The following is a 27,970-nucleotide window of genomic DNA, read 5'->3' on the forward strand; positions in this document are numbered from 1 at the left end:
ACGTCAATTTTTTGTTTAAAATTCAACCTATTTTAGACGTCTATTTTTGGTTTAAAAATCAACCTTTTTTAGACGTCTATTTTTGGTTTAAAATTCAACCTATTTAATACATCTATGTTTGGTTTAAAAATCAACCTTGTTTAGTCAATTTTTGGTTTAGAAATCAACCTTTTTTAAACGTCTATTTTTGGTCTGAAAATCAACTTAATTTTATCTTTATCAGTGGTACAGGAATAACCAATTCACATGTACGGATCAATATGCTTGTTAAACCCAAACAACTTCTGTGCATTATTTATACAACTTACGGCTTGTTCAGACTTCAAAATTCCAAAATATGATCATATTTAATGTTTTTAATTTAGACGTCTAGTAAATTGAGCCAAGATCAAGATTTTGCAAATTAATAAGGGTTGGGAAACTTTGTTGAATGACCCTACCTCGACAGTTTAGTTTTGACTATTTTAGGTCTATAAATCAACCTATTTTAGGTCTATAAATCAACCTATTTTAGATCTATAAATAAACCTATTTTAAAAGTCTACTTTAGGTCTATAAATCGACCTAAGGGTCTATAAATCAACCTAATTTAGGCGTCTATTTTAGGTCTATATATCAACCTATTTTAGATCTAAAAGTCAACCTATTTTAGACGTCTATTTCTGGTCTATTAATCGTCTATTTTAGGTCTATATATCAACCTATTTTAGATCTAAAAACAAACCTATTTTAAACGTCTACTTTAGGTCTATAAATCAACCTAAGGGTCTATAAATCAACCTAATTTAGGCGTCTATTTTAGGTCTATATATCAAACTATTTTAGACGTCTATTTCTGGTCTATAAATCGTCTATTTTAGGTCTATATCAACCTATTTTAGATCTAAAAATCAACCTATTTTAGACGTCTATTTCTGGTCTATTTGAGATCTATACTTAAACCTATTTTAAACGTCTACTTTAGGTCTATAAATCAACCTAAGGGTCTATAAATCAACCTAATTTAGGCGTCTATTTTAGGTCTATATATCAACCTATTTTAGATCTAAAAATCAACCTATTTTAGACGTCTATTTCTGGTCTATTTGAGATCTATAATTAAACCTATTTTAAACATCTACTTTAGGTCTATAAATCAACCTATTTTAGACGTCTATTTCTGGTCTATTTGAGATCTATAATTAAACCTATTTTAAACGTCTACTTTAGGTCTATAAATCAACCTAAGGGTCTATTAATCAACCTAATTTAGGCGTCTATTTTAGGTCTATATATCAACCTATTTTAGATCTAAAAATCAACCTATTTTAGACGTCTATTTCTGGTCTATTTTAGATCTATAAATAAACCTATTTTAAACGTCTACTTTAGGTCTATAAATCAACCTAAGGGTCTATAAATCAACCTAATTTAGGCGTCTATATATAAACCTATTTTAGATCTAAAAATCAACCTATTTTAGACGTCTATTTCTGGTCTATAAATCAACCTATTTTAGATCTATAAATAAACCTATTTTAAACGTCTACATTAGGTCTATAAATCAACCTAAGGGTCTATAAAGCAACCTAGTCTAGGCGTCTATTTTAGGTCTATATATCAACCTATTTTAGATCTAAAAAATCAACCTATTTTAGACGTCTATTTCTGGTCTATAAATTAACCTATTTCAGATCTATAAATAAACCTATTTTAAACGTCTACTTTAGGTCTATAAATCAACCTAAGGGTCTATAAATCAACCTAATTTAGGCGTCTATTTTAGGGCAATTTACTTGTTTGAGAAGGAGTGACAAGAAGAGAAGTAAGATTTATTTAATCCGTTTGTTCCCAGGCAAAATTGGAAGTGCTGCAATTCCTCATTTCACCACATGATGGTGCCAAAGTTTGACTTCAGCCCTGATAGGCCATATTAAACACTTAGTTGAATTGATAGAAGTTTTTTGAATATTTTTGGGGTAGACAGTTTAGCTTCGCTTTGAGCATCATTTGAGAAGTCTGATAATCGACCAAATCTTTGAATTGAAGAATTTGGGATTTAAGAAATAGCTTGTTATTACGTTCAGGGTAATCAGATTTGTATATAATTATAATGGCCTTCTTTTGAAAACTATTCTGAATTACAATTTTGGATATTTTCTTATATTACTTTGCAACAATATACTCGGTGACAGATTACACAGTATAATCACATATGTTAATTTGAGAGTGCCCACACTCAATTTACTTATGGTTATGTGTTACAAAAATTACTGTTAGACATGAAATAGTGTTGAACATAAATGGAGGAAGAAAGGGGTACTCACGGTTGTGATCAATGAAGCAAGCCTCCAATTGATTTGTATAGTCATTCTTCTTACATTCTTCTTCTTACAGTGGAAAACATACAGCAAACAAACAACGTTGAACCTAATGGAATGAAATTAAACGTTAACATTTAGCCTCAACCAACATACGCAGATACAACGCAACTACGTTTCAGATAGGGTTAGCTACTCAGCTACACATTGCTATTACACTGGACGCTAGCTACATCGACAACTTTAGTCAAACTACACAAAAGTAAATCTCTTTAAACACTACGGCCATCTGCACCTGGTTCGGCCCTCCGATCCAAAGTTAGAACCCGGTTCGGCCGGCGAGTCAAAAAGTTTGCCCACCCCTGCTCTAGACGGTCCAGTTGCAAGCAGAAATTAAAGATATTTCTGTTGATAATCGCCGAGTTTGTATTCGCGCCCACGAATTATAATCTCGGCGGGAGTAGCGCCAATTGAAGTCACATCGGCGTCACTTGACTGCAACGTAATATTATCTAAAACGGTAAATTAGAGTTAAATAAAGTTCACTTTTTTTTATTCAACGCGATCATTTACAACCGTTGACCAGGGAGAATCGTCGAAATTCGGCCTCTGTGGTAGGCCGCAGACGCAGAGTGCGACGTAGCCGGCGCACTCACTCGCTTTTCAGGGCAACAAAAGTACTTCTTTTTAAAAACAATGAGTTGTATTTACCGTGTACGCTCTAGACCAGGGGTGGGCAAACTTTTTGACTCGCGGGCCGAACTGGGTTCTAAATTTGGACCGGAGGGCCGGACCAGGAGCAGATGGACGTAGGCGTTGTGTGAAGTCATATAAGCGACCTGTAAAGGTCATTGCATAAAAGATCTTGGCCTTTAGTAGGTAGTAAAGCATGGATATTCCAAACAATTTTTTTGAAAACAAATGCATTTATTAACAGCATTAAAAAAATAATAATTCACAAAAAAACTGCTATCAGTGATTCTCATAAAATACGACACTGTTATTATGAATAACAATCTCCATCACTTCAGTGCCTGCAGGTCAGATTAATGAAAGATGTTTATCTTATGAGATCACATCAAACGGCAAACATTCTGACCAAATATATCATCTTGAAGAATCGGTGAAAGCATACATCCAAATAAAGTAATCAAAACAGCAACACGGTGAGGGGTATCTGAAAATCAGAGCAGAGTTTTAACTCGCAAACACCTGGTAACAGAGGTGAGGAAACGGGAAACACCTCCTTAAAGTAAGCCTTAAGAACTTTACAGGTTAAGATTAGTCGCAAATAGGTGGTGCATCAATGTCCTTGAGCATCCTGCATTGTTTGAAAATGAGAATGGTCGCTAGTTTCAATCCCTGCTATGTGTACAAATCATATTCAAAATGCATTTTTTTACAATAAACTTGAGAGCCTCCCGTTCATTTTCAGTGGGAACAGTGTTGTTGGTCTCCCTTTTTTGCTAGTGCGTCATAGTCTGGAGTAAAATTTGTTGTGGCAATTCTTAGGCGAGATCCGAGGTGTTGGTCCGTTTACCTTGATCTGTGACGGGTTGATGTTGATGTGGCTGAACGTCACGTCACGTACGTCGAGCCAAATTGGCCACTCTTTTTTAACATTCGGCACTCACTTCTTTTTTTCGGGCCACTCATTTTAATGGAAGGATTCCAGGGGAAGGTTTGTGGGTGGCTTTAGCGCAAAACTGCATCTGAAAGCTCAGCGCGCGAATTATAAGAATGCTGTCGTCAAAGCCCACGCTCTAAATTCGGGACTGATACGAATAGAGCGAGAGTGCGCCAAGTCCGTACTACTGAGTACGTACACGCACTTGTGAGTGTGCACCGAGCTTTCTGACACGGCTTCTGGTAGTAAATGCGCAGGCGAGCGCTTCGCCATCTACTGGGAAAACGCAGTCATTGCAGGCAAAATGACCAAAAAAAAAAAAAAGTTTAATAATACAATTTGTTCAGGGTTGGCGGGCCGGATTAAACGGTCCCGTGGGCCGGATGTGGCCCGCGGGCCGTAGTTTGCCCACCCCTGCTCTAGACGGTCCAGTTGCAAGCAGGAAATAAAAATATTTCTCTTGTTAGTCGTCGCTGTGTCGCGTTTCTCGGCATTGCCGCCTTCCTACGTCCAGTTGCGAGCCGCGTCCTCGGATTTGAATTTTGGCGGAAGCTCCACCCACCGACGTCACGTCCGCGTCACATGACTGCGGCGTAATATTATCTAAAACGGTAAATTTGAGTTAAACAAAGTTCACTTTTTTAATCAACGCGATCATTTACAACCGTTGACCAGGGAGAATCGTCGAAATTCGGCGTCTGTGGCAGGCAGCAGACGCCGAGTTCGACGCCGAGTTCGACGCCGAGTTCGACGCCCCCCCCCCCAACCGCCACACTCACTCGCTTTTCAGGGCAACAAAAGTACCGTTTTTTTCCGTGTATAGTGCGCCCCCATGTATAGTACGCACCCCTAACAATGGCATGCTGATGCTGGAAAAAAGTTTGTACCCATGTATAATACGCACCCAATTTTTATGAATTTTTTAAAAAAAAATTCTTAATTTTTTTTTTTTTTTTTTTTTAAGTCCCAAAGATCGTCACACACGCAGGGAGGCAATGGGTCCCATTTTTAAAGTCTTTGGTATGGTCTTAACTAGGCTGGATGTCATTTTTTTTGTTGGCGTTGATTTCTCCGACTGCCCCTAAACGCACCACCGCGCTCCGTGCGCACACGGCGGCTCTGTATGGGAGAGACGTTGAAGAGGAATAAAAACACCCTTGGAAACCAAAACTTGCCCCTCGTCGTGACTCGGAGCCGCAACAAATGTTTCGGATTTGTGTAGGGTACATTGTGACAGACGGCAAACTAGCAGGTGATCGAGCGAGCGTCTGATACAAGAGCATTGCGGTCGTATGGAGCGTGTTTGAAATGAACAGCAGAGACGAAAGGAACAAGGCAAAGCGTTGTGAAATAAAATATTACCTGTAATACGCATTTTGTTATTTGCTGATTGAAACTGCTAATTAAACTGTGAATTGAAACTAATAGGTGGAGAACTGAACTCTCGCTCTTTATATAGCTGACGTGTCTTGCGCAACCGTTCTGCGCATCTGTAATGGCGGCCTCCGTATGACGTCCGGTCCGCGATGGAGATTAAAAAACAAACAATATTTGACAATAACACACCATCGAGGATTGCACCATCGCATCAAACGATGTGTCGTCAATTATGAATTTTACTAAGTGTGTTGGGCAGGATGGCTGAATGCGATGCGCGATTGACAACAAACAAGAAGAAAGGTGAGTTTTATTTCGGGGGAGATTTGTCATGTCTCGTCCCCAGTTTTGCTATGTGTCTAGGTTGCCATAGTTTCTGTTCGTGTCACCCCGCTCTTCCTGTGTCACCTCAATCGATGTAACGTGTTTTGTATTTAAGTCCTGTCTGCCCCTCGCTCACCGTTGGATCATTGCATGTGTTACTGTCATTCTGTTCCTGTCTTTGGTAATGTCACCCTGTCTTTTTGTTCCACGACTTTGTCGGTCAGTCCTGTTGTTGGTTTTGTTGTACCATGACTTTATTTAAAAAAAAATATATATATATATTTTTTTTTTTCTTTGTACCCATGTATAATACGCACCCCAGATTTTAGGACAATAAATTAGTAAAATATTGCGCACAATACACGGAAAAAAACGGTACTTCTTTTTAAAAACAATGAGTTGTATTTACCGTGTACGCTCCAGACGGTCCTGTTGCAAGCAGAAAATAAAAATGTTTCTCTTGCTAGTCGTCGCTGTGTCTCGTTGCTCCGCACTGCCGCCTTCCTAAATACCTACACCTGTTGCGAGCCGCGCCTTGGATTAGAATTTTGGCGGAAGCTCCGCCCATCGACGTCTGTTCGCGTCATGTGACCACGACGTGGCTGACGCAGTTTTGTTTAGTAGACTTACAGTTATGCGTTGAAATAATGGCGCAAACTCAAAATAGATTTAAATAAATTAAATGTCTTCTTCCCACTCCCATTAAACAAGTTAACTCTGTCCACGGATTTGAGTTTCGGCAGAAGTTCCGCCCATCGATTTAACGTCCGCGTCACGTGACTACGACGTGCCAGACGTCACATTGCAACCGCTGTTTTGTTTGGTAGACTTACAGTTATGCGTTGAAATAATGGCGCACACTCAAAATAGATTTAGATAAATTAAATAAGTCTTCTTCCCACTCCTATTATGCAGATGTGAGAGAAAATTGACAATATACAGCCCAAGGGCAGGTCTCGAACACTAGTTCCATCATAACAGAGGCAAAGACTCCTGACTAAGACGCTGACAGAAGACTAACCACGCTCTCCTCAAGTCTAAAAACGGCTCGTGAGTGAATAATTCGTTTAAAATGAACGAATCTTTTCAGTGAATGAGAGTGAACGAATCATTATTGAATTATTATAACACACATTTATGTTATAACTTGTCTGGTGTTTTATTAGTTGTTTTTATATTCGCCATTCAAAACATAAAAATCGGACATTTGGTTAACTGCTTTATATGACAATATGTATGTTTTACGTTGTTATATGAATCGGTGTCCCCAAAATTAAACGTTAGCATAACGTTTTTTTTTTTTTCAACCTTTATTCAAAATTGACATTAATAGTTTACTGGAATGGGCTTGCCCTTCCTACTTTGTGGAATTTCACCTCATGCGCTTTTGACGAAAATACCAAATTGAACTCAAGTGAACCCAACACGCACAAAAAGAAAAAAAAAAAACACAAATGTTGATAGAAACGGTATAGAGCCGCATGAAACCAGGCAAAGAGCCGCATGCGGTTGGGGAGCTGTGGCTTGGCCAAACCTGTACTATACAATACATCTTTATTTGTATAAAATTTTCACAACAGCTGTCGCACAAACAAAGCGAGAAAAACCAAAGCCGTGCATGTTCCGCCCACGCTGGCTTTATTTGCACCTTTGAAAAGACACCAGATTTCCGCAGATGTGGCAAAGAGTACTTTTGGGCATCTGAGACGGGAGGATGTCCAAAGCATCACTTGACCTGCTCTGGTAGGCATGGTGGTGGGACGTTGAGGTCAACCGCTTTGGGGTTGGCTGCGTTTTTGGTCGCAGGATGCCGCACACTTCAAAACAGAAGCAGAAAAGCAGAGCTAGATGCAAAATGTACTCTGAAGAAATAGATGGACGGGTGGCCCCGGCTGGCCGGTGTGACGCTTGTTATTCTGACCCTTCTTAGTGCGCGTTTGGGGTAACAACCGTTTTCTGTGGCGCCATCTTCTGGTTCATGAGTGCCCTGCATGTGAATTTGCCTTTCCTGCCTTCTGATTGAATGAGCGCCGGTGTGAGGCGGTGCCTCGGTCACCGTGGCGGGGGGGTATTCGTCGGCATTGGAGCGTCTGCCAGCGTCTGAGACCGGCTGGCAGTGTATCGGAAGTGTCGAGTGCGGTGCCGCTGGAGCTCACTCACCAGCTGGTGTTAAGGCCACAGAATGAAGGCCAAGGAGAAGAATAGAAAGAGAAACAGAAACTTCTCCTCCAATTGTTTGATTTGTCTCTTCTGAGCTTCGATGAATTCTTTCAGCTCTTTGTTCCTCTAGGACGGACAAATGGAAAGTGGCCTTCAAAAGCAAGTAAGCGCGCAAGCAAGTAAGCAAGTGCCGGGCTGGCTTTGGGCCCTTACCTGTTGCGCGCTGTGCAGCAGATCCATTCTCTCTTGGAGGATGCAAGCGTCGCGCTCCCTCAACTCGCACATCAGGGCTCGCTTCCATTGGTCCACGGCGCTCCTAAGCTCTTCTCTCTGATCCGCCGTCAGCACGTCATTCACGCCAGCGTGGCTGGCCTTTTCGCCGTCCGTGGCGGGGCAGTCCCGCTGCCGTAGCGCCTCGTACAACATGGCCTCCAGCTCCAGGATCCTCTGGGCCGCAATCCTCGTCCATCAGTGGTCCGGCGGGAGATTTGAGGGCGGCTTACCTTATGAGCCTGGTCCATGGAACGCTTCCTGAAGTCCAACTCTTCATCCAGGTAGCCCTTCTGCTTGCAGAACATATCCTAGCACAGCTCAAGGTCAGAATTGTTGGGGTACATTGCCGGAGTTCTCCTTGGCTGATGTCGCGTGTCTACCTTCTCACTTTCAATGTCCAACATCTTCTGTTGAAGTGCTGACTTGGTCCCTTCGATGGATTCTAACCACTGAGGAAAGGCTGCTGTCACATAAGCAGAATGCGAGAGCGTGCGTGGACGTGTGCGTTACCTTCTCGGCTAGGGTGAGAAGGGTCCTGGCGTGAATCACGACCACCTGCTCCTCGTTGGTGAGATTCTGCAAGAGCCCAAAGGCACAGCGTCAACAAGCTTCTTTCAGCGCAAAGCCTTCCAAAAGTCACATTTGAGCCGCCGAGTCACGTGGAGTGCGAACATAAGGAGTTTGACATACACTTACGGCGTTATCGCCCAGGATGTCCAGCTTCTTCATCAGATCACTGATGACGATGTCCTGGGGAAAGGCGCAAGGAGCAATGTAAGGCGCTCTGGGACCTCGGGTTAGGGTTAGGGTTGGGAGGGACGCCTTACGTACGCTCACGCCCTCGGCCTCGCAGTAGATCTGCAAAGGGCTGAGGCCGTCTGGGAAACGGACTTGCTGGAACTTCAAGACGGGGGAGCGCCACTCCCTCTCCTGAAAGGCAGAGGCATGCATCCACCCGTCCGTCTGTCACATCTCTGGCCTCAACACGCTTGTGTAAGTCTTCCCACCTCCAGCTCCAGGATGCGGAACTCAAGCAGTTCGTTTTGGTCTCGGATATCCTGGATGTGCTCTTTCAGACGCGCTTCTTCCGCCTCCATCCGCCTGACCTGAAAAGACAGTCAGACCTCATCTGCGGGGCTTCCCGACGGGCGTGACGCCAAGCGACTCCGCCCAGCCCCTTTCTTTCCGTCACCTTTTCGGCCAACTGCTGATTGCTCTGACGCAGCAGCTGCTTCTCCTCCACCCACTTGACATTCTAGAAGAGACAAGCGCGTGGACAGCTTTGGAAAGTTGTGTCATTTTCACCCACAAATTCTTTGGTTGAATGGAAAATAACATTTGCTTTTCCCCGCATTTTCCCAGCCACGTTGGGGGGGGGGGGGGGGGTTGGTCCAGTAATGCCTGACGAATGAGTGACTGACGAATGTAGCTATTTTGTCTGAGAAAAAGGTGTGCTCATTGATGAGCTTACCTGTCCTTGTTGTTTCAGCGCTGACTCCAGATCTGCCACTCTGCTTTGATAGTGACCCATTTCAACCATCAGCTGTTCTCTGGTCTGAAAGGAGAAGGAGGAGGAGGAGGAGCCTCGGGTCAGAACAGGGAGGCTGGGAGCCGGCCGGGGCTTGCGGGAAGGGGCGCCACCTTGATCTCCTTCTCGGCGTCGTAGTCCCCTCCGCTGGTCTGGGCTAGCAGAGCGTAGGCTCGTTGCAGCGCTTGATATTCTTGCGTCAGCTGGCGGTAGCGAAGCTCCGCCTCCTCACGCACACACCCCTGCAACACAGCGCTAGTACCAGAATCAGTCAGACCGGTGACAAAGCACCCGCGACGCAAAGACGAGTCCAACTCCGGGCTGAAGAGGAACGTTTGGCAGCAATACGCTCGCAGAAATGGCGGGCTACCTCTTCGGGTTCCGTGTCGGGGGTTCTGTCGGTGTGAAACGACAAGGACGATCCGTCCGAGTCCACCGACACGTCTTCGTCGTAGCCGTAAAATGTTTCGATGACCTGCGGGCGCGGAAGCAAACATCTCTTTGAACAAACCGAAGCGACACCTGACGATGAATCGACGAGAGGAACGATAGCGAGAAAAAGGCATCTTGCGCAACACCAAGCAGCCGCAAACAAACGAACTCACCTTGCAGGACCTCACGCTCCGTTTCCTCCTCAGAGATTCTCGACGTCGGTATCGTAGCACCAAATCTCTTTCCTGTCGACACAAATAATCCGCCTTTGAGATTCTTTGGATGCAAAGGGAACGAACGGCTCCGGCGCAGAAACAAACGCGACTCACAATGACATTTCTGACGTGAGCTCCTGTCTCCAGAGCCTGAAAAACACGTCACCGGCGATGATTCGAGGGACACTCGTCTTTTCCAAAAGCGACAGGGTGCATTTTGCCACTAGCTGCCTACGGACAATGAGGTCGCGCTCGCGGCTCATGGTTGGCGGGCTGAGCAGCGGGGCGAGTCCGTCGTTTTCAGCGCACAGCGAGTGGCAAAGGCGCTGACAAAACGGGAGCTTTTAGCTGCTGATAACGGCAAAGCAAGTCTAAAGGGGGTTCAAACGCGTGCGTGCGCACAATGCTCCTGTTTGAAAGGACGGGATTTAAGGGGCCAATTTTTTGGATGGCGGCCGCCGGCCAAGCTTTCCGGGCGACAGCGAGCGCGGCGCTGCCGTACGTGCCCCGAGTCGCCCGCCTGAGGACCTTGGACAAGTCGTCGATGATGTGCCGCTGCTCCACAACTTGAAGGCGCAGAAACTCCATTTCACCGTCCTGCTGGCCGCAACCGCGGTCCAGGTCATTGAGCGAACTAGGCCTTCTCTGTGGAACACAACAAAGGCAGTGGACTCTTTGTTGGCACGCCGCCGTTGTCCGCGCCGACTTACCAAGCTTGCCATCTCCTCGTTCTCCTGGGTGACAAAGCGCACTTTGTTTTCAAGGCGACACAGCACCAGCGAGAGTTCTTCATTCTTCCTGCTCAGGCGTTTGTTTTTGTCCAGGAGTGGCAGAAACTGGCTCTCGGTTTCTCTCAGTCGCTTCAGCTGCAAGCATGAGGCGCGGGATGTGAAAGACGCGCAACACGCGGGCCAGAACGTATCCATTCCTTTTGCATTGGTTTGAACGGAACCGTGGCTTTGGCTCGCAATAAAAGACATCTTCCACCAGCCAACCGACTCGCCGCCGCGCCGCTCAACTAATAAGCAAGCGCAATGGGTGCCTCGCTGGATGGCGTGCATCAAACGTAGCGCAAACCTTCAAGCGTGCCGTCAATAAATTACCAGTTCGTTGCGCTCTTCAGAAAGCAGGGCGTTTCGATCCTCCAGTTTCCTGATGATTGCGCTGAGCTCAGCGATTTTCAGCTGAAACCTTCGCGTGTCCCGATCCTCCTGAGACTAACCCCCCCCCCCCCACACACACACACACGCACGCACACACACAACCACTCGTTCAAAGTTCAAAACTGTATTTGTGCTACCTTCCTGCAGCAACGAACTAAGTCATGGGTACCGCAAGGGTGTGATGAGGTGGCTTACGCTATGAAGAGGATTGCTAGTAGCGGCGTTGACCCCACTTCCAGGATAGTTTAGGCCCGCCCTTTGGGAATCCCTCAGGGCGGCGATCTGCTGCTCGGCAGCCTGAGTCTGCAGCTGAAGGCGGTGGGCGTGGCCGGCCTGTAGCCCCAGGGCTTTATCCAAAACACTAACCGCTCTGTCCTTCAGCTTGATCTCATCCATCTGGATGTACAAACGGGGAGCGCTCAGGCGGGCGGGCAAACTCATTTGGCAGAATTGTGACAAAAGCAAAGAGAGCAACCGGCCATTTCTTTCCTGAATAGACTAGAACGCCTTTGTTGTGACAAAAGCAAAGCGAGCAACCGGCCGTTTTCTTCTTGTGAAATAGAATAGAATAGAGTGCCTTAGTTGTCATTGCACAGCAGGTATACAACGAAATTGGGAACATAGCCACGCAGCGCGCATCTGATCAGTCCTACCAGTCGGCGGATCTCCCTCTCGCAGTCTCTCTTGGTTCGGCTCAGCTCCTCCCGATGCTGGTGATGAGCCGATCGGAGCTCGGCCGCTCGGGACTGGCAGGCCTGCTGGGCCGCTGCCAGGGCTTCTTCCGCGCTCCTCTTTGCTCCGCGTTGCTCCTGAAGCTCCTGGTGGAGGCGACACCGCTCGGTCTCCCAACTCCGCCGCGTCTCCTCCACCTCCGCCAGCAAAGCGCCCCCGCTCCTCACCTGAGCAGACGTTGCGCCACACCGGGCCGATGAGACCGCAACGGAGCGCCGCGACGCTTACTGGGGACAAGCTACACAATACAGTAGCGTCCGGATCGGAGCCCGACATGGCGTGCAGAAAGTCAGACACGGATTGAACGAATCACCTTGTCCATGGAGCCGTCCCTCAGGCTGAGGACCGAGGCATTCAGTCGCTGGATCTCTCCATCTTTGATTTTGATCACTCTCATCAGCTCCATTTCATGCTGCCGCAGTAATGTCTCCCTGGTAACGGCTAACTCTTTCTGCTTCTCCTCATGGAGTTTGCTTTTGAGTTCCGTCATGGCGGCGGTGGCGCGGTGGTGCTCCGCCCGGAGTTCCTGACTTCTCTCTCTCTCCAGACGGCTGACCTGACATGGCACAGGCACATCAAATCTACATCGGGCAGGCAGGCAGGCAGGCAGGCAGGCAGGCAGGCAGGCAGCCAGCCAGCCAGCCAGCCAGCCAGCCAGCCAGCCACGCAGTGTCTGTCTGTTGAGGTCTTCACCTTGTTTTTCTCCTGCTGAAGTTCCAACTGGACATCCATCAGTTTGGCTCTCAGCTCATCATTGGCGGCTTGAAGGGTGCCCACGGCGTCCGTTCGCTCCGCCTTGGCCCGGCCTGCCGGAGCTCGTTTGGACATCTCTTACTCGAGTCTCGCCCAGTCGTCAGTCAGAGATCACAACATTTGTACCTGGAGAGCACAAACACACAGCGCTGTTTTCCACTGGCTTTGGACTCAAATTCAATCGGTGCCGTAATTTACAACATCATAAACATAGATCTAGCTTGACTTATTCATTTCATTTGGTTCTTCAAAACAGCGTCACGCAACATAGCGTGACCGAGACGGCCGTTATCCACCTGCGTGACGTTATTTGGTGAAATGAATGAGATGTTCACATTTCTGTCTTCATGGAAATGAAGGGAAATAATCAAGGATTGCTGAAGGTCCAAAGATGTTGTGATAAGCGACAAGAACGAACAATTCTATCAGAAGCAGACATCTCTGTTGTTGCCATTTGCCTTGAGGTCGGAATTGGGAAATTCCAAGCGAGATAATTCCGGGTTTAGACCGCATGCAGCATTATGTCAGTCAGCCAGCCAGCACTCACCGTGCTTTCCAAGAAGAGACCTGGGGCATCGCATCGTGAGTGCGTGCGTGTCTGCGTGTTGGTTCCTTTCGTCAAGGCGCTCGCTCGCTCGCTCGGAAGCAATATGTGCCAAGCTACTGTGTTCATTCGTTTGTCTGTACTGTCGCGACTGAACTTCTGAGCCGCCTTACAAATGAGGGAGTACGTGCGTTCATGTCGCAGTTAGCTTTTGTGTTTGGGAGGAGATACTCTTCGGCAGCTCCTGTCATCTTCAGAGGCTGTCATCTTCTTCCTCCCCCACTTCCTGTTCCACATCTTCCGAGGCTCTGTCCAAACACTGGTACCAGTCTCTACGCCCGCCCCTCAGTGGGCTACCAACGGAAAGTGCACGAGGGTGCAAGCCTACGAACCGCAGAACGTGAAGCGTACTTGCTTGCGTCATTGACTTGCCGCCAGGTTGAAACTGCGTCATATAAGACAGGGACAACCGGTTTTTGTTTTGGTAAATTCACCACTTCAATTTAGTTGTATTTAAAAATTACTTGTGATTTGTCGTACAATAAAGTAGTAGTAACTAAAAACTCGAGTTCTGGCTTTTAGTCGATGGCAGATGTGACTCCTGTATTGCAGTATTTGCGGCCTCTGCGCGATGTACGGCGCATGCGCCTAAGGTCGCTATTGTACAGCAACACCACTTGGACGAAATACGGAGGTGAAATTTGTACGTTCTCTGCATCCATTTGAACTTGGTGATCCTGAAAGGGGAATCCTTCCATCCGTGGTCCCTTCTCAAGGTTTCTCATATTCCCCTGGCAGTTTCTTTTTTAGTTTTTCCTTGCCCTTTTGGGAGCTTAAGATCAGTGGATGGTTTGAGAATAACTGTCAATTTTTGTCTATGTGAAGCCTTTTGAGGCTGCTTGTGATTTAGGGCTATACAAACTTGACTTGACGCTCAATTAAATCGTAAAATAAAGAATGTCATCGTATATTTAAGCTTGAATAGGCTGTTGTTGGGCACAGTAAAAGGAATTTTACGGAACGTCGATTATATCCCGCTAGTTTGGTCAAATCCGTCATGAGCTATGGCTAATCGACTTTAGCCGAGGGGCCATGTAGCCGGGCTTAGCCGGAAGGTCGAGGATTTAGACAGTGCATACTCAAAAGTAACGTCATCATACAAAGTACTCACAAATGCCTCTCCCACGTGGAAATTCACTGTCATTGCAGCTCAGTTATTTGGCTTTCCCAAGGCCCCCCCCCCCCCCTTTTTTTGGGACGCATGGAGAGCATTAAAACTGTGACAGGAGTGACATACAGGGACTACTGCTGTGACAAGAACTTTTCCCCACTGTGGGATAAATAAAGTTATATCAATCAATCAATCAATCACAAAAGAAACATAGGCACAAAACCTGTCAGCCGGTCTGTCAGCGCCATCGCTCAAGCACCTTTCTCCACGTGGTCGCGGCGGACCTTTTATAGCTCGGTGTTGGGTTTGCGCCCGCCGGCAGCGCCGCCGCTGCAGGCCTTTTGATAGTCACATCCGTCCAGCAGGTGGCGGTATGCCGCCCGCACGTCGCGATACAGCGGCGCATCCTCGTCTGGCAGGGCCGGGAATCGGACAGGGGTCTCGTTCACCAGCAGCTGCAGGCGGGGGCCTCGCGCGCAATCCAGCAGAGCCAAGACCACGTTGGCTGCGTACGGCACCATCAGGCTCGAACGGAACTGTCGGCCTGGAGATGGCCGGGGCGTCACAATGGGTGCGGGTATAGCGGGACGACATCGTCTTACCATGCTGCGAGCGGTAGTTGGCTGCAGTGGGCGGAGTCTTGTCCTTGTAGAGGCCCAGCAGTCCGAGGAGAGGGAGGAGCGTCTCGGCGTGCCCGATCAGGAAGGAGGCCGGATCCGGGGGGGTGTCGGTGGCCCTGCGGACCAATCCTTTCGCATTAAAAGCATGTTCCTTTGGCCCGCCGAGCGGCCTTCTTCTGACCTGCGCGGCCGTCCGGCCTTGTCGAGGGTCCTGAAGATGTGGTGGAAAAGCGGGCAGCTGGCCAGCAGGTTGATGGTGTGGCCGTGCGCCCGCTTCCAGAACAACTTCAGGTCACACTTGTACTCCAGAACCTGGCGGCACAAGGATGCCCCCTGGTCAACGCGCCTCGCATTCCAAGCGCTGAATGGCGAAAGCGCGTCACGACGACCTCTTTCATGTTCAACAAGCCTTTGCCAAGTACCGTGTCTAATTTCAGTTGGCTGCAAACTGGGATGATCTTAAAAGTGTAAAATTGTGAGTTTGAACCCACAGTGGCGCTGCAGCAGAACCACCCGCACCCCACACCGTGGAAAACCGTCGTCAGTGTGTAATATCGTCGTCAATGGCAGATAATGAGGTCGGGTCGAGTCGAGCTAGCGCCGTGGTGCACATGGGGGGTCCTCGGGGGTACCTCGGCGTCACGGGGCTCAAACAGGAAGCACCAGGGCGAGTGCAGCGACTTGATGGCCAGCTCGTACGAGCAAAGGTAGAACGCCGCCTCCAGAAGTTCTGCAGGAGACGCATCCAGTTATTTTGACTATCTCACCATCCTTTGACGCGAGGCGTGTCAGCACGGCGCTCACGATAACCTGGCGTGAAGTCGCGGAGAGGAAGTCCCAGTCTGTCGGCCACTTTCTTCCTCAGCGCCGCCATCTCCGGGCCGCGCGTGAACTTGTGGACCTCGGCCAGCGCCGTGCGGTTCATCTCCACGCCCTCCACGTAACCACGGCAACCGTCATAGGCGCGCAGCAGCCCGTCATCCACTCGGTGGCGATAGTTTACCGCTATACCAGGTGAGGCAAAGACACGGAACACACCTCCGTTCGAGTGCCATGCCAAGACTTTGGGGCAGAATCATAATGCAAAAATGCAAGAGGGCAACATTCCAGTCATCAGACAGCAAAAGGAATTTTAAGGCCATTTGCTAGTTATGGAAGCGTACTGCGGCCGGGTCAGAACGACAACAGCAACAACTTCAGTACCTTGACATAACGTGACCCAATGCAAGGTTAAAAGGGCCACACACTTCAATTCAGTCAAACCATAATGCTGGGGCACCACAAATGTAAATGTGTTTCCATAGCAGACAGCGAGACTTACGTGTCATGTTGGCTCTGAGATGAAGTCCTTCCTGGAATGCCTCGGCGCTGCTCACGCATCGGTGCTTGGAGCTGGTCAACACGCTGACGCGCCCCCCACGCAACGACTCCCGCCCCAACAAAGACGGAAACAACGTGGACAGACGCATCGCCAGCTGCCGCAGGTCCTCCCGGCCTTTGGCCACCAGCTGACCTGCAAGAGGTTCACAACCAGATCCAAAATGGCTCCGTAGTGGCCATCTATTGATTCCAAAACAGGCAGTGATTTCAAAAGGGGTGTGCACAAGCAACCATTTTACACACTGATTGGTCTTTGTCTTTCTCTTAAACTATCGCAAACAACACCGGATATACCTAATGTCTAATGAATGCGTATGGTGCTGTAGGACAACCCTCCGTTTTTGACAGTGCTCACCATCCATGTCGTCGGTGTACCACATGTCCCAGCGGCGCAAGACGTCCCGCCTCCGGGCGGCGCTGCCTTCGCCGTGTTCACCTTCTTGGGCTTCGCCTTCAGATCGTCGCAGCAGTTCGCTGAGCTCGCGGATGGCGCGGATGTTCTTAGCGGTCGGGTAGCGGCTGCCGTGGCGCACGACCGCTGTCAGGTGCGCCGGGGAGCAGCGCTCTCCGCTCGGGGTCCTCAGGAGTGGTCCCGGGTCCGTGCGAATGTCGGCCCAGGTGTCGGCCAGCCGCCTCCGATACAGGGCGGCGTCCTCGTAGCGTGTCTTGGAGCCAAAGTGGGCCGCAAAGTCTGGCACGTCCGCCGCCGAACAGCCGCCGAGGCGGCTTGTCAAGAGAACAATGACGACGGACTTGAAGAAGACTGACAGCATTTTTCTTTTTGTGCCTTATGGGACTCGTTCGGTTTGCCGCATAGTGGCGCCTTGGTTGGCTGTGCTGATTTTCCGGGTAGTTGATCTTTCAACCCCACAGCTGTCGGACAACGCGGGCCACGTCTCAATAGGGAAAACGAAAGCGCACTACGGCGGCCACGGCTCATTACCTACACTTAAGCGGCCACTTCCTAAAACTCGCGCTCTGCAGTAGTCGTCGAAATGGAAATGCACTATCATGCGATTGTAGGCGCAGTGAACAACGCGGGCCACGTCTCTATAGATAAACTAAAGCGCCCACTATTCAACAATCGCACTACGGCGGCAACGTCTCAATTGCCCCACAAAAGTGGCCACTTCCAGATACTCGCAATCTGCGGTACTCATCGAAATTGAAGTGCACTAACAAGTGTAGTGCGCAGTGAGCAAGCGGAAGAAAACCGCTGAATTTGGACTATGCGTGCGCCCACTATGGTGAGCCTACGTCATCACGCGTGGCGATACGTTTTTTGTTGTTGTTTTTTTACACCGGTTGTTATGACAGTTGTACTGTTTCACTTGATCTTACATTTGCAATAAAGTAAAAGGTTGACCTCAGGCTTGTAGTCATTTTGCCAGGCTTGTAGTCATTTTGCAAACACCGCGCGATCTGCACCGCATCCGCATAAACACGGACATGACAGTAAGACAAAATACGTCGGTAAAAATGATGAATGCTATAGAATTGCTATAGACTATTTCATATCGATAGTTACACCTTAGTTTTTTTTTCTTCAGGACAGGAAGATCAACATTGGACGCTAGTCACGCTACCCTTTTCACGGGAGTGCCTGCGGCTGGCTCCCTGGGGCCCCGTACGCTTTCCGCCACCGTCCGGGCTGGAAACTGAGCCAAGCTATATGAAGCTAAAAAAAGAGTCAGGCTTGGGCTAAACTGAGCTAAGCTAAGCGTTTCAGTTGATCCCCTCGCTGACGGGCATGTTAATGTGCGCCGTGAGCAGTGGGGTGCTCTGCTCTTCATGCAGGACAACAACTTTGATAATGTCAGAGATGCCTTGGTCACTGGTACACTCCACCAGGGTCTGGACCGGGTAGACCAGTCCCGGCACCAGCAGCGGGATCTTCAAGAAGGGGTTCCTCATCCTGTACAGGCTTTGATCGTACAGGAAGCTGATGGCCAGGTTGAGCACGGGCCGGCACGCCGCCGTGTTCTGAACATTGAGCGTGAGCTTGAAGGACGGGCCCAGACCTTGGACCACGGCATTCATTTTGAGCGAGCGCCCGGGCCTGGACGACACCGGAGTCAGACTGGACTCCAGGGCCTTGGCGTAGGCCTTGGCCGCCGCCAGTCGCAGGCGGACCAGGTCCATCTGGAAGGCCCGGTGCATGGCTGTGCTGCTCTCGCGCTCTCTTAGTGTCTGGTCCACGTAGAGTTTGGTCTTCTTGGGCACGTCGAGACGGACACTCTGCGCGGCCGGAGGTCCGGGAGCACTGTCCCGGTCTCGGAACTCCGCCGTCCTCTTGAGGATTTTCACCATCAGCCCGCCGCCCTTCATGGTCACGACCAGGGTCCCGTCCTCTCGCCCGTAGCGCCCGAAGCAAATAGCGCTCACTGTGTCCGGAGTCTTGATGGTGCTCACCAGGTTCTTGTCCCTGTATAAGTGGACCTCGCAGTTGGCAAGACCCACCAGGACCCCCTGGAAGCCTCGAGCGGGAAGGTCCATGCCGGCCATGGTGCAGATGGGGGCCGGAAGGAGCACCTTCCACAACTTCTTGCCCTAAACGATGCATTGGTTACTTTGGTTCAGACCAACAAACAGTATGTCTCAGAGCGCTTAATCCAATCTTTGAACTCCCCAGAGGTGTCAATTCCAGAGTCTTTCAACTTTACCTTCTGCGTTAATCCCTGCAGGTTCTGGTCCGTGGTTCCCACCACTATGTTCTTGCCGACCCTCACCAGGCCCACGGGATGCGCCGACAGCTCCACGCAGTACTTGGCTTTGTCCGAGTCCCTGGAAGCAGACGCAAAGAGCTCAGGACGACCTGAAGCAGCGGCGGGCGGGCCGGTCCCAATGGCAAGCTGACCTGCGCAGGATGTAGACGTTCCCGTTCCGACACGCCGCCGTGATCCGGAACTCCACGTCATACTGACCCGTCGCGTCCATCATGGTGGGAGGGGCCGGCAGCGCCAGCTGCGCCAAGTGCGAGATGTTCAGTGCCGACACCCGCGCTTATGCAAAGCAGAGATGATGCATGCACAGGAGGCGGGACAGAAGGAAGGACGGACGGACGGGCAAGAGGAGACAAAATCAAGTCGGCACAGCGGGATCGAGAAGTAGACAAAAGAAAGGGCAGAACGGAGGATGGGCAAAAGGCCAGACAATCCGCAAACCAACGGATGGAAGGACAGAGAAAGCGGACAGGGCCGAAAGCGGACAGGGCCAAAAGGGACGGCGACCTTGGCGAGGATGACGAAGGCCTCGGGGTCCAGCACGTAAAGATGGGCGCTCTCTGTGCCAATCAGCAAGCAGCTGACGCCGTCTTCTTCCGCCGTGCTTTTCTTCAGCGTGCCCATGCACGTGATAACTGTCTGAAGACCAAAAACCTGGCTGGTTAGCTGCCTAGCTGCCTGCATGCCTGCATGCCTGCATGCCTGCATGCATGCTACCTGACGTTTGATGGGCTGCTCTTTGTGCAGCTGGACAAAGCCCTCCAGGTGCTCATTATCCAGAGACAGGAAGCGGAGCGAGCGCACTGACAGCGGCACGTCGGCCTTCTTTCGGAGGCTCTCCAACGTCTCCTTAACGGCGGGGGGGTCAATGTGCCCCTCCCTGGCCTGCTGCCATACATCCTGACCAATCACAAGTCAGCAGCTGTCAAAAATGGTCAAATAAACAGTTGAAAAACAGGACTAGATTGTCACCCACCTGTTCCAGTGTGTTGACGTCAAGTCCGGGCAGCGTGAACTTGAAGTAGGGTCTGAGGTTCTTGTAGACGTACACGCAGGGTCCGGACGCCACGGCCACGGCGGGAACGCGAGGCTCGTGCAGGTCCATGAAGAAGGCCGCGAGGCCGCATGGAAGGTCCAGCAGGACGCTCTCGCTGCTCAGCGCTGTGCCTCCGTACACCTTCAGCTTCATGGACGCCCCGCCACCTCCGCCGCCGCCAAGGTCGGCCACCACCAGTCGACCGTCCCCATCCCCGCTCAAGTCGGCCAGCGCCGCGCAGGAAGTGAAGGTGCGCAGTCCCGCCACTGGGTCAAAATGGGCGTCCAGCCACTTCCCATCTTCGCCGCTCCACTCGCTCATGGCTGGCTGGACAACTAGACCTCGTTTTGCTGCATAACGACACACGCATGTCGCTCAGCTCGCATGCACACAGGAAGGCGATCAAACACCGAGGACGGACAGAACACCCTCAAGGGGCTCCTCCTCCTCAGCATGTCAGTCATCGAATCGAAGAAACACGATACACACCGTATGATGCCGTCGTCAAGGAAACCCTACAGCAGCGTCTCCAAAAGGACGCAGTTTCCCCGGGCTTTCGCACACAACCTCGTCGAATTATTGGAAAAACGAGCAATATGAAAAGGGGTTGAAGAGACGCACCGTCGATGCTGCTCTTCTAATGTTGCCGAGGCTGATGCTCGTCTAATCCATAAATCCGCTTCCAGCTTCTTCAGCTCGCCGGCTTCGGTCTCCTTGACGTGACGTCAATTACACGCGAGCCGTTCTTGTCCGTGGCGTCCATTGATGGCCCCGTTCAAATAACCACATTACATTCTACAACCCTCGATCAAGTGTCCACCTAGCTAAAGTGTACGTACTTTGAGACGGCAGGTTCCACGCGTGCGAATTTGGGACAGTGTGTTTTACGTCGACTTGTGTTGGAACATTGTCATCAAACACGGAGGCACCGTGGTTGTTTTGCTGCTTAAAATGATTTCAAAACCTCGGCAACGTAGGCGCCAAGTTAAGAACTCTGGCTCGGCTCCCAGTCGCTAGCATAGCAGCTGCAATGCTATCGATGTGCAGCGCAAGCGCAGAAGGTGTACGGCAATGCACTTGGACAAACTACGTAGGCGCTTTAAAATGAAGGCTTAAACAATTGGAATACGTACTATATCTTTTAACGGGTCCAAACAAATAATAGTGAACGTTTGAGCTAAACATGTGCTCTTTTCACGAGTGATGCTGTTCAGGTGGCGTTGATCGACATGTTCGCCTTTTGAACTCACTCCGCCGTGAAGGTGACATGTCAAACACTGAGCAGCAGGGGGCGCGCCGTCACACATTTTCTTCCTAGAACGAAAGTATCAGCATTTTGTCATAAGACCATCAAAAGAATACCAGCCTTTATAATCCGCTCCGATCTTTTCATCGACTGACTCGTTCTAACCGATACCTAAACCAGTGAGCAGGGGAGAGGGTGTGATTTACCGAAGTCAAATTCCTTGTTTGGCACGCTCAAACATGGCGAATAAAAAACTCTTGAATCTCTTGAATCTTGAGCTTTTGGGACGTCACGTCCGGAGTCACATGATCAGGGTTCGGCGCCGCTCGGTTTTCGGTGAGTTAACCCGTCTCCGCAATCACCCCCCAAAACTCCTTTCAAGACGCAAGTGAGGTAAATTTTGGAGTCTGTATGTCACCTTAAATGGCGACCTAGCATCAGTGAGAAGACCATAAGCTATTTTTGCGGTACAGAGAAGCTCTAGTTTCAGTAATGTGTAGGTACTTAGAATATGGAAGGGCCATTCGTCCGTGACCAGGAAGACCTTTGTCCATGCCCTTTTAAGGGCATCGGAAGTAACCAGTCGAGTGAGACTCGAACCGCAGCTGTTGTCTTACGAGGTACAAATGATGGGGCAGAACAGAGAGCGCGCAAAAGAGCAAGAGCAAGAAGCGCAAGGGCTTTTTTGGGGCCAACATCTTGGCTGTCGAGAGCTGAAACATCTTTGCTCTTGGGGCCACTCTAACTTTTGGAGAGACATCATTTTGACATCGGTCTAATAAATCTTTTCCCAATCAGCCGTGTGTCACCAAAGTGCTTCCTTACCCGGACCAGCTATGGTCCACCGAGTGTTTTTTTGGAGACCAGCGAAACCACAAAGACCCTTCACCACACAAGGACGCGGCACACGGAATGTTCCTCGGCCGATTTTGCCCGTTTGCTCACCTCCTCGTTTGCTTCACGGCGAGTTTGACTTTGTGCACGTCGTGTTAGCTGCCGTGACGTCACGTTCAGCCTCTCGTCTTGCTCCTGACACTCGACTGGCGACCACCAGTCCAAGTTCTGCCCAAACTCAGCGGGGATCGTGTGGAAACAAGCACAAGTCTAAGCTGCAGTTCCCTCTCTTTCTTTTCATTTTGAGCTTTTATGCTTGGAAGCCCATTTCCAATCAACCTGTGTAAATTGTCAACAGAGCAGAATATAATGGTTAGCATATCCTTCATTTCTAGCCTTTCCATTTAATACACCACAAAGATAAGATATTACATGTTTAAATCAACCAATGAACATTGTTTGTGGGTATGCAAACGTTTCCTCTCCTTGAATTTGATGCCCCAAAATGTGGACGGGGACACAGCTACAACTGTGTTGCGTCGCCTTTTCTTGCCTTGGCTCACTCACTAAGCATGCATTTGGGAAGCGAGAGTGCTCGTTGATGAAGCTTTCCCAGTCTGGCAATTGGTTTTCCATTCTTGTTTTCTTGTTCAAGCCGACTTGAGGTTAACAGTTCTAAGTACACATTTTCAACAGCAGACATTTGGAGGTTTCACCGCTACGTTGCGTTGCGTTTGTTGAAGTAGCGCCCGACGGTGAGAAGCGACAATGGAATCACAAGGCGTATTGGGAGTTGCTTTTTGGCTTGGCCGCTTGCGTCCAGATTGGACATAGTGCTCAAAGAGGCTCATGTGTGCGTGCGTGTGTGTGCAGACAGACAGACAGCATGCAGTGTGCGCTTTTTGCAACGCTGCTGTGCGGGGTGGCCCTGGCCGACCAGTCGCCTTCGGCGGGGCGGCGCATCTTTGGCGCTCAGTCGTCGTTGGACCCTGAAGTACACATGAACATTGTGAGTATATTGCGCGCGCACACACGCAGTTTGCCATGGTAAAGCTCAGTGTGTGTGTGTGTGTGTGTGTGTGTGTGCGCGCTGCCGTGTAGACGGAAATCATCCGCCGGTGGGGCTACCCGGCAGAGGAGCATGAGGTGTCGACGGACGACGGCTACATCTTGACTCTCAACAGGATCCCTGCGGGACGCCAGCTCAAGCTAAGTCAGTGCTAAGCACACTTTTTTGGGGCCGAGAACGGTGACAAACAGCCGGCCGGCCTGGGCGCAGGTGGCCGAGGCGTGGTTTTCCTCCAGCACGGCCTCCTGGCGGCCGGCAGCAACTGGATCACCAACCCGCCGGCGTCCGGCCTGGGCTACGCGCTGGCCGACGCCGGCTACGATGTTTGGCTGGGGAACAGCCGAGGGAACACCTGGTCTCGGAAACACCGCACGCTCACACCTGACTGCGATGACTTCTGGATGTTCAGGTAGCCCTCTCACCCGACCGCCCTCCCTTGGCGCCAACCAACCCAGCGTGTCATCTTGTGCGGCTCTGGCAGTCATGACGAAATGGCCCTTTTGGATCTTCCTGCGGTCGTGGACTACATCCTGAAGGTGACGGGACAACAACAGGTGGCTTACCTGGGGCACTCTCAGGGGACCACCATCGGTACGACCCGCTCGTTTTGTTTAGATCCATCGCGGCGCCCCGATGAAACACTCACCTGTGTGTGTGCAATTGGGCAGCCTTCATGGCCTTCTCCACGCTACCGCACCTAGCGGCCAAGATCAAATTGTTTGTAGCTTTGGCTCCGGTGGCCACTGTGGCCTTTCCCAGCAGCCCCATGAGCAAGCTGGCCTTCCTGCCCGAGTACCTGGTTTGGGTAGGAGCCGAGCGAGCGGGCGGTACGGTATGGGTTGAGCCCGGCCACGGCAAATCTCACCTTTGCGTCCCCCTCCCTCCCTCCCTCCCTCCCTCCCTCCCTCCCTCCCTCCCTCCCTCCCTCCCTCAGGAGCTGTTTGGAAGGCGGGACTTCCTGCCTCAGAGTCACATGATTGAGTGGTTCGCCGAGCACGTGTGTGGCAAACGTCTGACCAGCAAATTGTGCGGGAATCTCTTTTTCATCCTGTGCGGCTTCGATGAGCTCAACCTCAACATGGTCCGTGACCGGCGTTTTGCTTTGGCTGTTTTCGCCCCGATGGCCGACATGATCTTAGCGCACCCGCTCGGTTTTGTCCGGATTTTGCTTTCAGTCTCGCACGGCCGTCTACACCACGCACTGCCCCGCGGGCACATCCGTCCAGAACATGCTGCACTGGGCACAGGTCAGGAGCACGCACGTACATGAACCCACACTTGGGGAAGGAGACTCGCGGCAGCGCGTACAACATCAGTCCGCTTCAGACTGGTCATGCTTTTTCAGGCCGTCGGCGGCGGAGGGAAGCTGTCTGCGTTTGACTTTGGCGCGGCGGGCAACATGAAACATTACAACCAGGTGAGCGAGCGAGCGAGCGCCCGCGGCAAACACCAAGCGAGCGCAAAACGTGAAACTTCCCGTGCAGTCCACGCCCCCCCACTACCACGTCCAAGACATGAAGGTCCCCACCGCCATCTTCTCGGGGGGACGCGACACGCTAGCCGACCCAAAAGACGTTGCGCTGCTCCTCACCCAGGTCACTCTCGGTGCCACGTGCATGTGTGCGCGCGCGCGCGCGAGTGTGTGCAGGTGCACGTGTCTGACAGCGTTGTCTCACCTGCAGGTGTCCAACCTGGTGTTTCAGCAGCACATTCCCCACTGGGACCATCTGGACTTCATTTGGGGCCTGGACGCCCCGCGGCTCATGTTTCCTGCCATCCTCAAGCTGCTGCAGCAGTACGACTAGAGGGCTTCACTCGCTCGCTCACGCAGCTCATTTTTCCTGCCATCCTCAAGCTGCTGCCGCAATACCACTAGAGGGCGCCACTCGCTCGCCGCTTGGACGTGGGCGGGGAGGCTTTTAGTCTTCAAATCAACCGTTCATTTGCCGCCACCCGCATAAAACCACGTTTAAATCTGCCAAACAGCGGAAATGAAAATGGGTGTCATTAGCATCAAGACGCAACACTGAACCAGCATTCCACATCAGCCATCCATTGAATAAATGCATTCTTTGCAAATGTACTGTGCTGAGCGTGGATGTCGACAGGATAAACACGTAGCCAGCTTGCTTTTAAGACAAACTTTATCTTTGTGTCACCGCTGATGACCGTGAGCTGGCCAAAATAAACAAAAAGAACGAGAATCAGAAAAACCTTGGAAGAAAGCTGTAAATTTGAACAAAGTCAGAAATGCAAGGAGCAAAATGGGAGCAAGTGACAAGACTGCTGTTATCGCCTCACACCGCAGTGGGGGGGGGGGGGGGGGGGCAAGCAAATCCACCCTCAAGTCCAGATGCGGCGCCGGCCGACGGGCATTGCGTGCGTCATTGCGACTTCCTCAGCAGCCTCACCACCTTGCTGAACTTTAACCTCATGGCCACGTCCAGCGCCGACTCACCGTCCTGAAAACAAAACATCGGGACCAGACAACCCGGTGAGCCTTTGGGGCCCGCAAAGTGTCGCAAGCAGGCAAAAGGAGAGCACACACGTGGTTCTTGACGAGAGGGTCGGCATCCCTGAGGAGCAGCAGAGGAACTAAATGCTGTCGCTTCCTCAGACAAACATAGTGAAGAGCGGTGTTGCCTTTCTGCGTGGGGGCGCGCACAGACAAAAGGTCACAGCCGAGATCGCGCAAGCGGCGGCGTGGAGAACGTACGTAGTCGGCCGCATTGACGTCCACGTCGCTGTCCAGAACGGCCTTCATCAGAGCCTCGTTACGCCGCCGCTTCTGCAACTGCAAGGACACACGCGTCACCAGACGATGATGTCACGTGCCTGCCAATGTCACTCCGTGTTGTGCCTGCCGGCGACGTGCCAGGAGGAAGTATCCCAGGAGGAGGATGGGCATGAGGAGGAGGATGACGAGGTGGTCCAGAAGAGAAAAGTTCTGCTTGGCCGCGTAGTGAAGACACGTGCGACGCTTCTGAAACACCGGCGGGCGGCACCGTCAATAACGTCACCACTGCAACTTATGCAAAAACGAGAACAAAACCAAGAGCTGAAGCGTTCAACACCCGTAGGAGGATCTGCTTTTTGTTGACGCATTTACTAAAGAGCGAGAGAGGCTGCGATCAGCAAAACCAATGATGGGTTCGATCATGGATGAGCTGGGAATGAACGGAGTGATTGTTGACGGCACATACAAAAGGAAGGCAAGAGGACGACGGAGTGAAGCGAGGTTGAGCCGACCGACCTTGTTGCGCGTGCGCGCGTCTGCGTGGCTCTCCAACAGGAACGTGACTACGTTCAGGTGACCACGGCGACAGGCGGCGATGAGTGGCGTGTCGCCAGTGACATCATCCCGCGTGTCCACGTCGCTCGGGTTGCGGGACACAGCGGCGAACAGCTGCTGAACGTCGCCGTCGTATGCCAACTGACAGGCTGGCTGCACGAGAAAGCAAGGCAACCGGTCGGATGACTTTCGATGAACCGGCGAGACAAGTCGGAACGCCCGCCGGCGCGCGCAAGCACGCACACTGCGCTTTGAGTCGAAGTCAAGTTTGAATCGAGACTTTTGACCCGCAACATATTGGTCTTGTTTGAAATCCGACGATGGCTTTTGTCCATCACTCGACTGTGCGTGCGTGCCATTTAAAGAGTGTGAAAAGGGTCAACCCGTTGAGAAACGCACTCTTACCTGCGAGTACACCTTGCCCATGTCTGCCACAGGAAGCGCACGGGACGCCAGAACGACTTTCAAAGTAAAACCGAGGGCCACTCTTGAAACCTACCGAATCTGCTCGCTCTCTCTGCGGCATTTCCTGTCTCTACGGCGAAAAGTCGAACGCGTATCACACGCAGCTGTCCCAGCAAGTCCGGGAAAAGCGCTTACATGCACATTTCATATGTTAGAATCAAATTTGTAGCTTTTTCTTTGACAGTACCTCCATCTTGAAAGATTTGCCTGCATCATGTTGTCAGAACCGTCGACACAGAATCCAAAGCAAAGCTCAAGGGTCCATCGCGGATGCGTTAAGTGTGGACACGTTTGACACGAATCGCTCCTCGTGCGGTCCTAGCGTTACAACAACAGAGTACAACTAAGCGCTGTTGACACGCAGTCGAAAACAGCTCACCGAAGCATTGCTAGCTTGAAGCATGGCGCGGTACCCCGCCATCGACCTGGCCCGGAACTCCCCGGAAACTGGCATCGCCGCCATGTTTGTCCATTAAAAGCATTTGGCCAAAGGGCTCCAGCGCCCATAGAGGTGCCACCTAGCTGCTAAAACGACTAGGTGCGACGTTGAATCAACTTGTCGACAACTCATGGATTGTCACAGTAATTCTTCAAAGTTTACAAACCATCCTCACAATTTCTCAAGCAGCTATTGCTGTCATTCCTCGTGTAAGCAGACCAATTTCAAAGTGCATTACTTTGGTAAACAAGTCAAATTCAGTTCATT

General features: G+C 50.6%; 6 protein-coding genes across 18 annotated transcripts in view; 1 reads left to right on the forward strand and 5 right to left on the reverse strand.

The window, feature by feature from the left end:
- The window catches only part of LOC133171395 (WD repeat domain phosphoinositide-interacting protein 4-like), a 140,356-nt gene extending 134,016 nt beyond the window's left edge, over positions 1 to 6,340 (reverse strand). The window contains exons 1-2 of the mRNA XM_061304732.1: positions 6,038 to 6,340; positions 2,307 to 2,409 (exon numbers count right to left, since the gene is read on the reverse strand). The gene's annotated coding sequence lies outside the window, so the exon portion shown is untranslated. The remainder of the gene's footprint in view (positions 1 to 2,306; positions 2,410 to 6,037) is intronic.
- Positions 6,341 to 7,165: 825 nt separating this feature from the next.
- Positions 7,166 to 14,217, reverse strand: jakmip3 (Janus kinase and microtubule interacting protein 3). 7 transcript variants are annotated; one of them, XM_061264513.1, is made up of 23 exons: positions 13,432 to 14,217; positions 12,825 to 13,010; positions 12,445 to 12,687; positions 12,053 to 12,298; positions 11,595 to 11,795; positions 11,340 to 11,453; positions 10,947 to 11,102; positions 10,765 to 10,881; positions 10,351 to 10,386; positions 10,195 to 10,266; positions 9,960 to 10,064; positions 9,703 to 9,831; positions 9,533 to 9,616; positions 9,254 to 9,316; positions 9,069 to 9,167; positions 8,893 to 8,991; positions 8,758 to 8,811; positions 8,572 to 8,637; positions 8,442 to 8,510; positions 8,292 to 8,369; positions 8,002 to 8,235; positions 7,789 to 7,914; positions 7,166 to 7,445 (listed from the first exon to the last, which is right to left on the reverse strand). In XM_061264513.1, the coding sequence occupies exons 2-22, from the start codon at positions 12,957 to 12,959 to the stop codon at positions 7,798 to 7,800; spliced, it is 2,517 nt and encodes an 838-aa protein (XP_061120497.1). In that variant the 5' UTR covers positions 12,960 to 13,010; positions 13,432 to 14,217; the 3' UTR covers positions 7,166 to 7,445; positions 7,789 to 7,797. The 7 variants fall into 7 exon arrangements, 4 of the variants coding, with proteins under 4 accessions (XP_061120497.1, XP_061120496.1, XP_061120499.1 ...); XM_061264512.1 differs by having other exon boundaries at positions 8,752 to 8,811; XM_061264515.1 differs by lacking the exons at positions 7,166 to 7,445; positions 7,789 to 7,914 and having other exon boundaries at positions 8,095 to 8,235; positions 8,450 to 8,510; positions 8,752 to 8,811.
- A 149-nt stretch (positions 14,218 to 14,366) lies between these two features.
- On the reverse strand, positions 14,367 to 17,514 carry LOC133142898 (multiple inositol polyphosphate phosphatase 1-like). Its single transcript, XM_061264523.1, has 7 exons — positions 16,955 to 17,514; positions 16,541 to 16,732; positions 16,030 to 16,224; positions 15,852 to 15,949; positions 15,401 to 15,531; positions 15,202 to 15,335; positions 14,367 to 15,143 (listed from the first exon to the last, which is right to left on the reverse strand). The coding sequence occupies exons 1-7, from the start codon at positions 17,370 to 17,372 to the stop codon at positions 14,887 to 14,889; spliced, it is 1,425 nt and encodes a 474-aa protein (XP_061120507.1). The 5' UTR covers positions 17,373 to 17,514; the 3' UTR covers positions 14,367 to 14,886.
- A 582-nt stretch (positions 17,515 to 18,096) lies between these two features.
- On the reverse strand, positions 18,097 to 23,316 carry bbs1 (Bardet-Biedl syndrome 1). 5 transcript variants are annotated; one of them, XM_061264519.1, is made up of 8 exons: positions 22,550 to 23,316; positions 21,609 to 21,672; positions 20,299 to 20,708; positions 20,040 to 20,222; positions 19,830 to 19,961; positions 19,457 to 19,563; positions 19,263 to 19,383; positions 18,097 to 19,149 (listed from the first exon to the last, which is right to left on the reverse strand). In XM_061264519.1, the coding sequence occupies exons 2-8, from the start codon at positions 21,625 to 21,627 to the stop codon at positions 18,325 to 18,327; spliced, it is 1,797 nt and encodes a 598-aa protein (XP_061120503.1). In that variant the 5' UTR covers positions 21,628 to 21,672; positions 22,550 to 23,316; the 3' UTR covers positions 18,097 to 18,324. The 5 variants fall into 5 exon arrangements, with proteins under 5 accessions (XP_061120503.1, XP_061120502.1, XP_061120501.1 ...); XM_061264518.1 differs by lacking the exon at positions 22,550 to 23,316 and adding an exon at positions 21,811 to 21,945; XM_061264517.1 differs by lacking the exon at positions 22,550 to 23,316 and having other exon boundaries at positions 21,492 to 21,632.
- Position 23,317: 1 nt separating this feature from the next.
- lipf (lipase, gastric) lies at positions 23,318 to 25,590 on the forward strand. Its single transcript, XM_061264524.1, has 10 exons — positions 23,318 to 23,447; positions 23,540 to 23,651; positions 23,718 to 23,916; positions 23,989 to 24,098; positions 24,176 to 24,312; positions 24,442 to 24,588; positions 24,683 to 24,754; positions 24,853 to 24,924; positions 24,992 to 25,102; positions 25,190 to 25,590. Exons 1-10 carry the CDS (start codon positions 23,325 to 23,327, stop codon positions 25,310 to 25,312), a joined length of 1,206 nt encoding a protein of 401 aa, XP_061120508.1. The 5' UTR covers positions 23,318 to 23,324; the 3' UTR covers positions 25,313 to 25,590.
- Positions 25,591 to 25,633: 43 nt separating this feature from the next.
- On the reverse strand, positions 25,634 to 27,693 carry ankrd22 (ankyrin repeat domain 22). Of its 3 annotated transcripts, XM_061264527.1 has the most exons (7): positions 27,452 to 27,467; positions 27,205 to 27,334; positions 26,761 to 26,952; positions 26,383 to 26,490; positions 26,224 to 26,301; positions 26,056 to 26,154; positions 25,634 to 25,969 (listed from the first exon to the last, which is right to left on the reverse strand). In XM_061264527.1, exons 2-7 carry the CDS (start codon positions 27,223 to 27,225, stop codon positions 25,892 to 25,894), a joined length of 576 nt encoding a protein of 191 aa, XP_061120511.1. In that variant the 5' UTR covers positions 27,226 to 27,334; positions 27,452 to 27,467; the 3' UTR covers positions 25,634 to 25,891. The 3 variants fall into 3 exon arrangements, with proteins under 3 accessions (XP_061120511.1, XP_061120513.1, XP_061120512.1); XM_061264529.1 differs by lacking the exon at positions 26,383 to 26,490 and having other exon boundaries at positions 27,452 to 27,693; XM_061264528.1 differs by lacking the exon at positions 26,056 to 26,154.
- Positions 27,694 to 27,970: the final 277 nt, after the last annotated feature.

This window comes from Syngnathus typhle, linkage group LG18 (assembly GCF_033458585.1).
Source record: "Syngnathus typhle isolate RoL2023-S1 ecotype Sweden linkage group LG18, RoL_Styp_1.0, whole genome shotgun sequence".
Taxonomy (NCBI): domain Eukaryota; kingdom Metazoa; phylum Chordata; class Actinopteri; order Syngnathiformes; family Syngnathidae; genus Syngnathus; species Syngnathus typhle.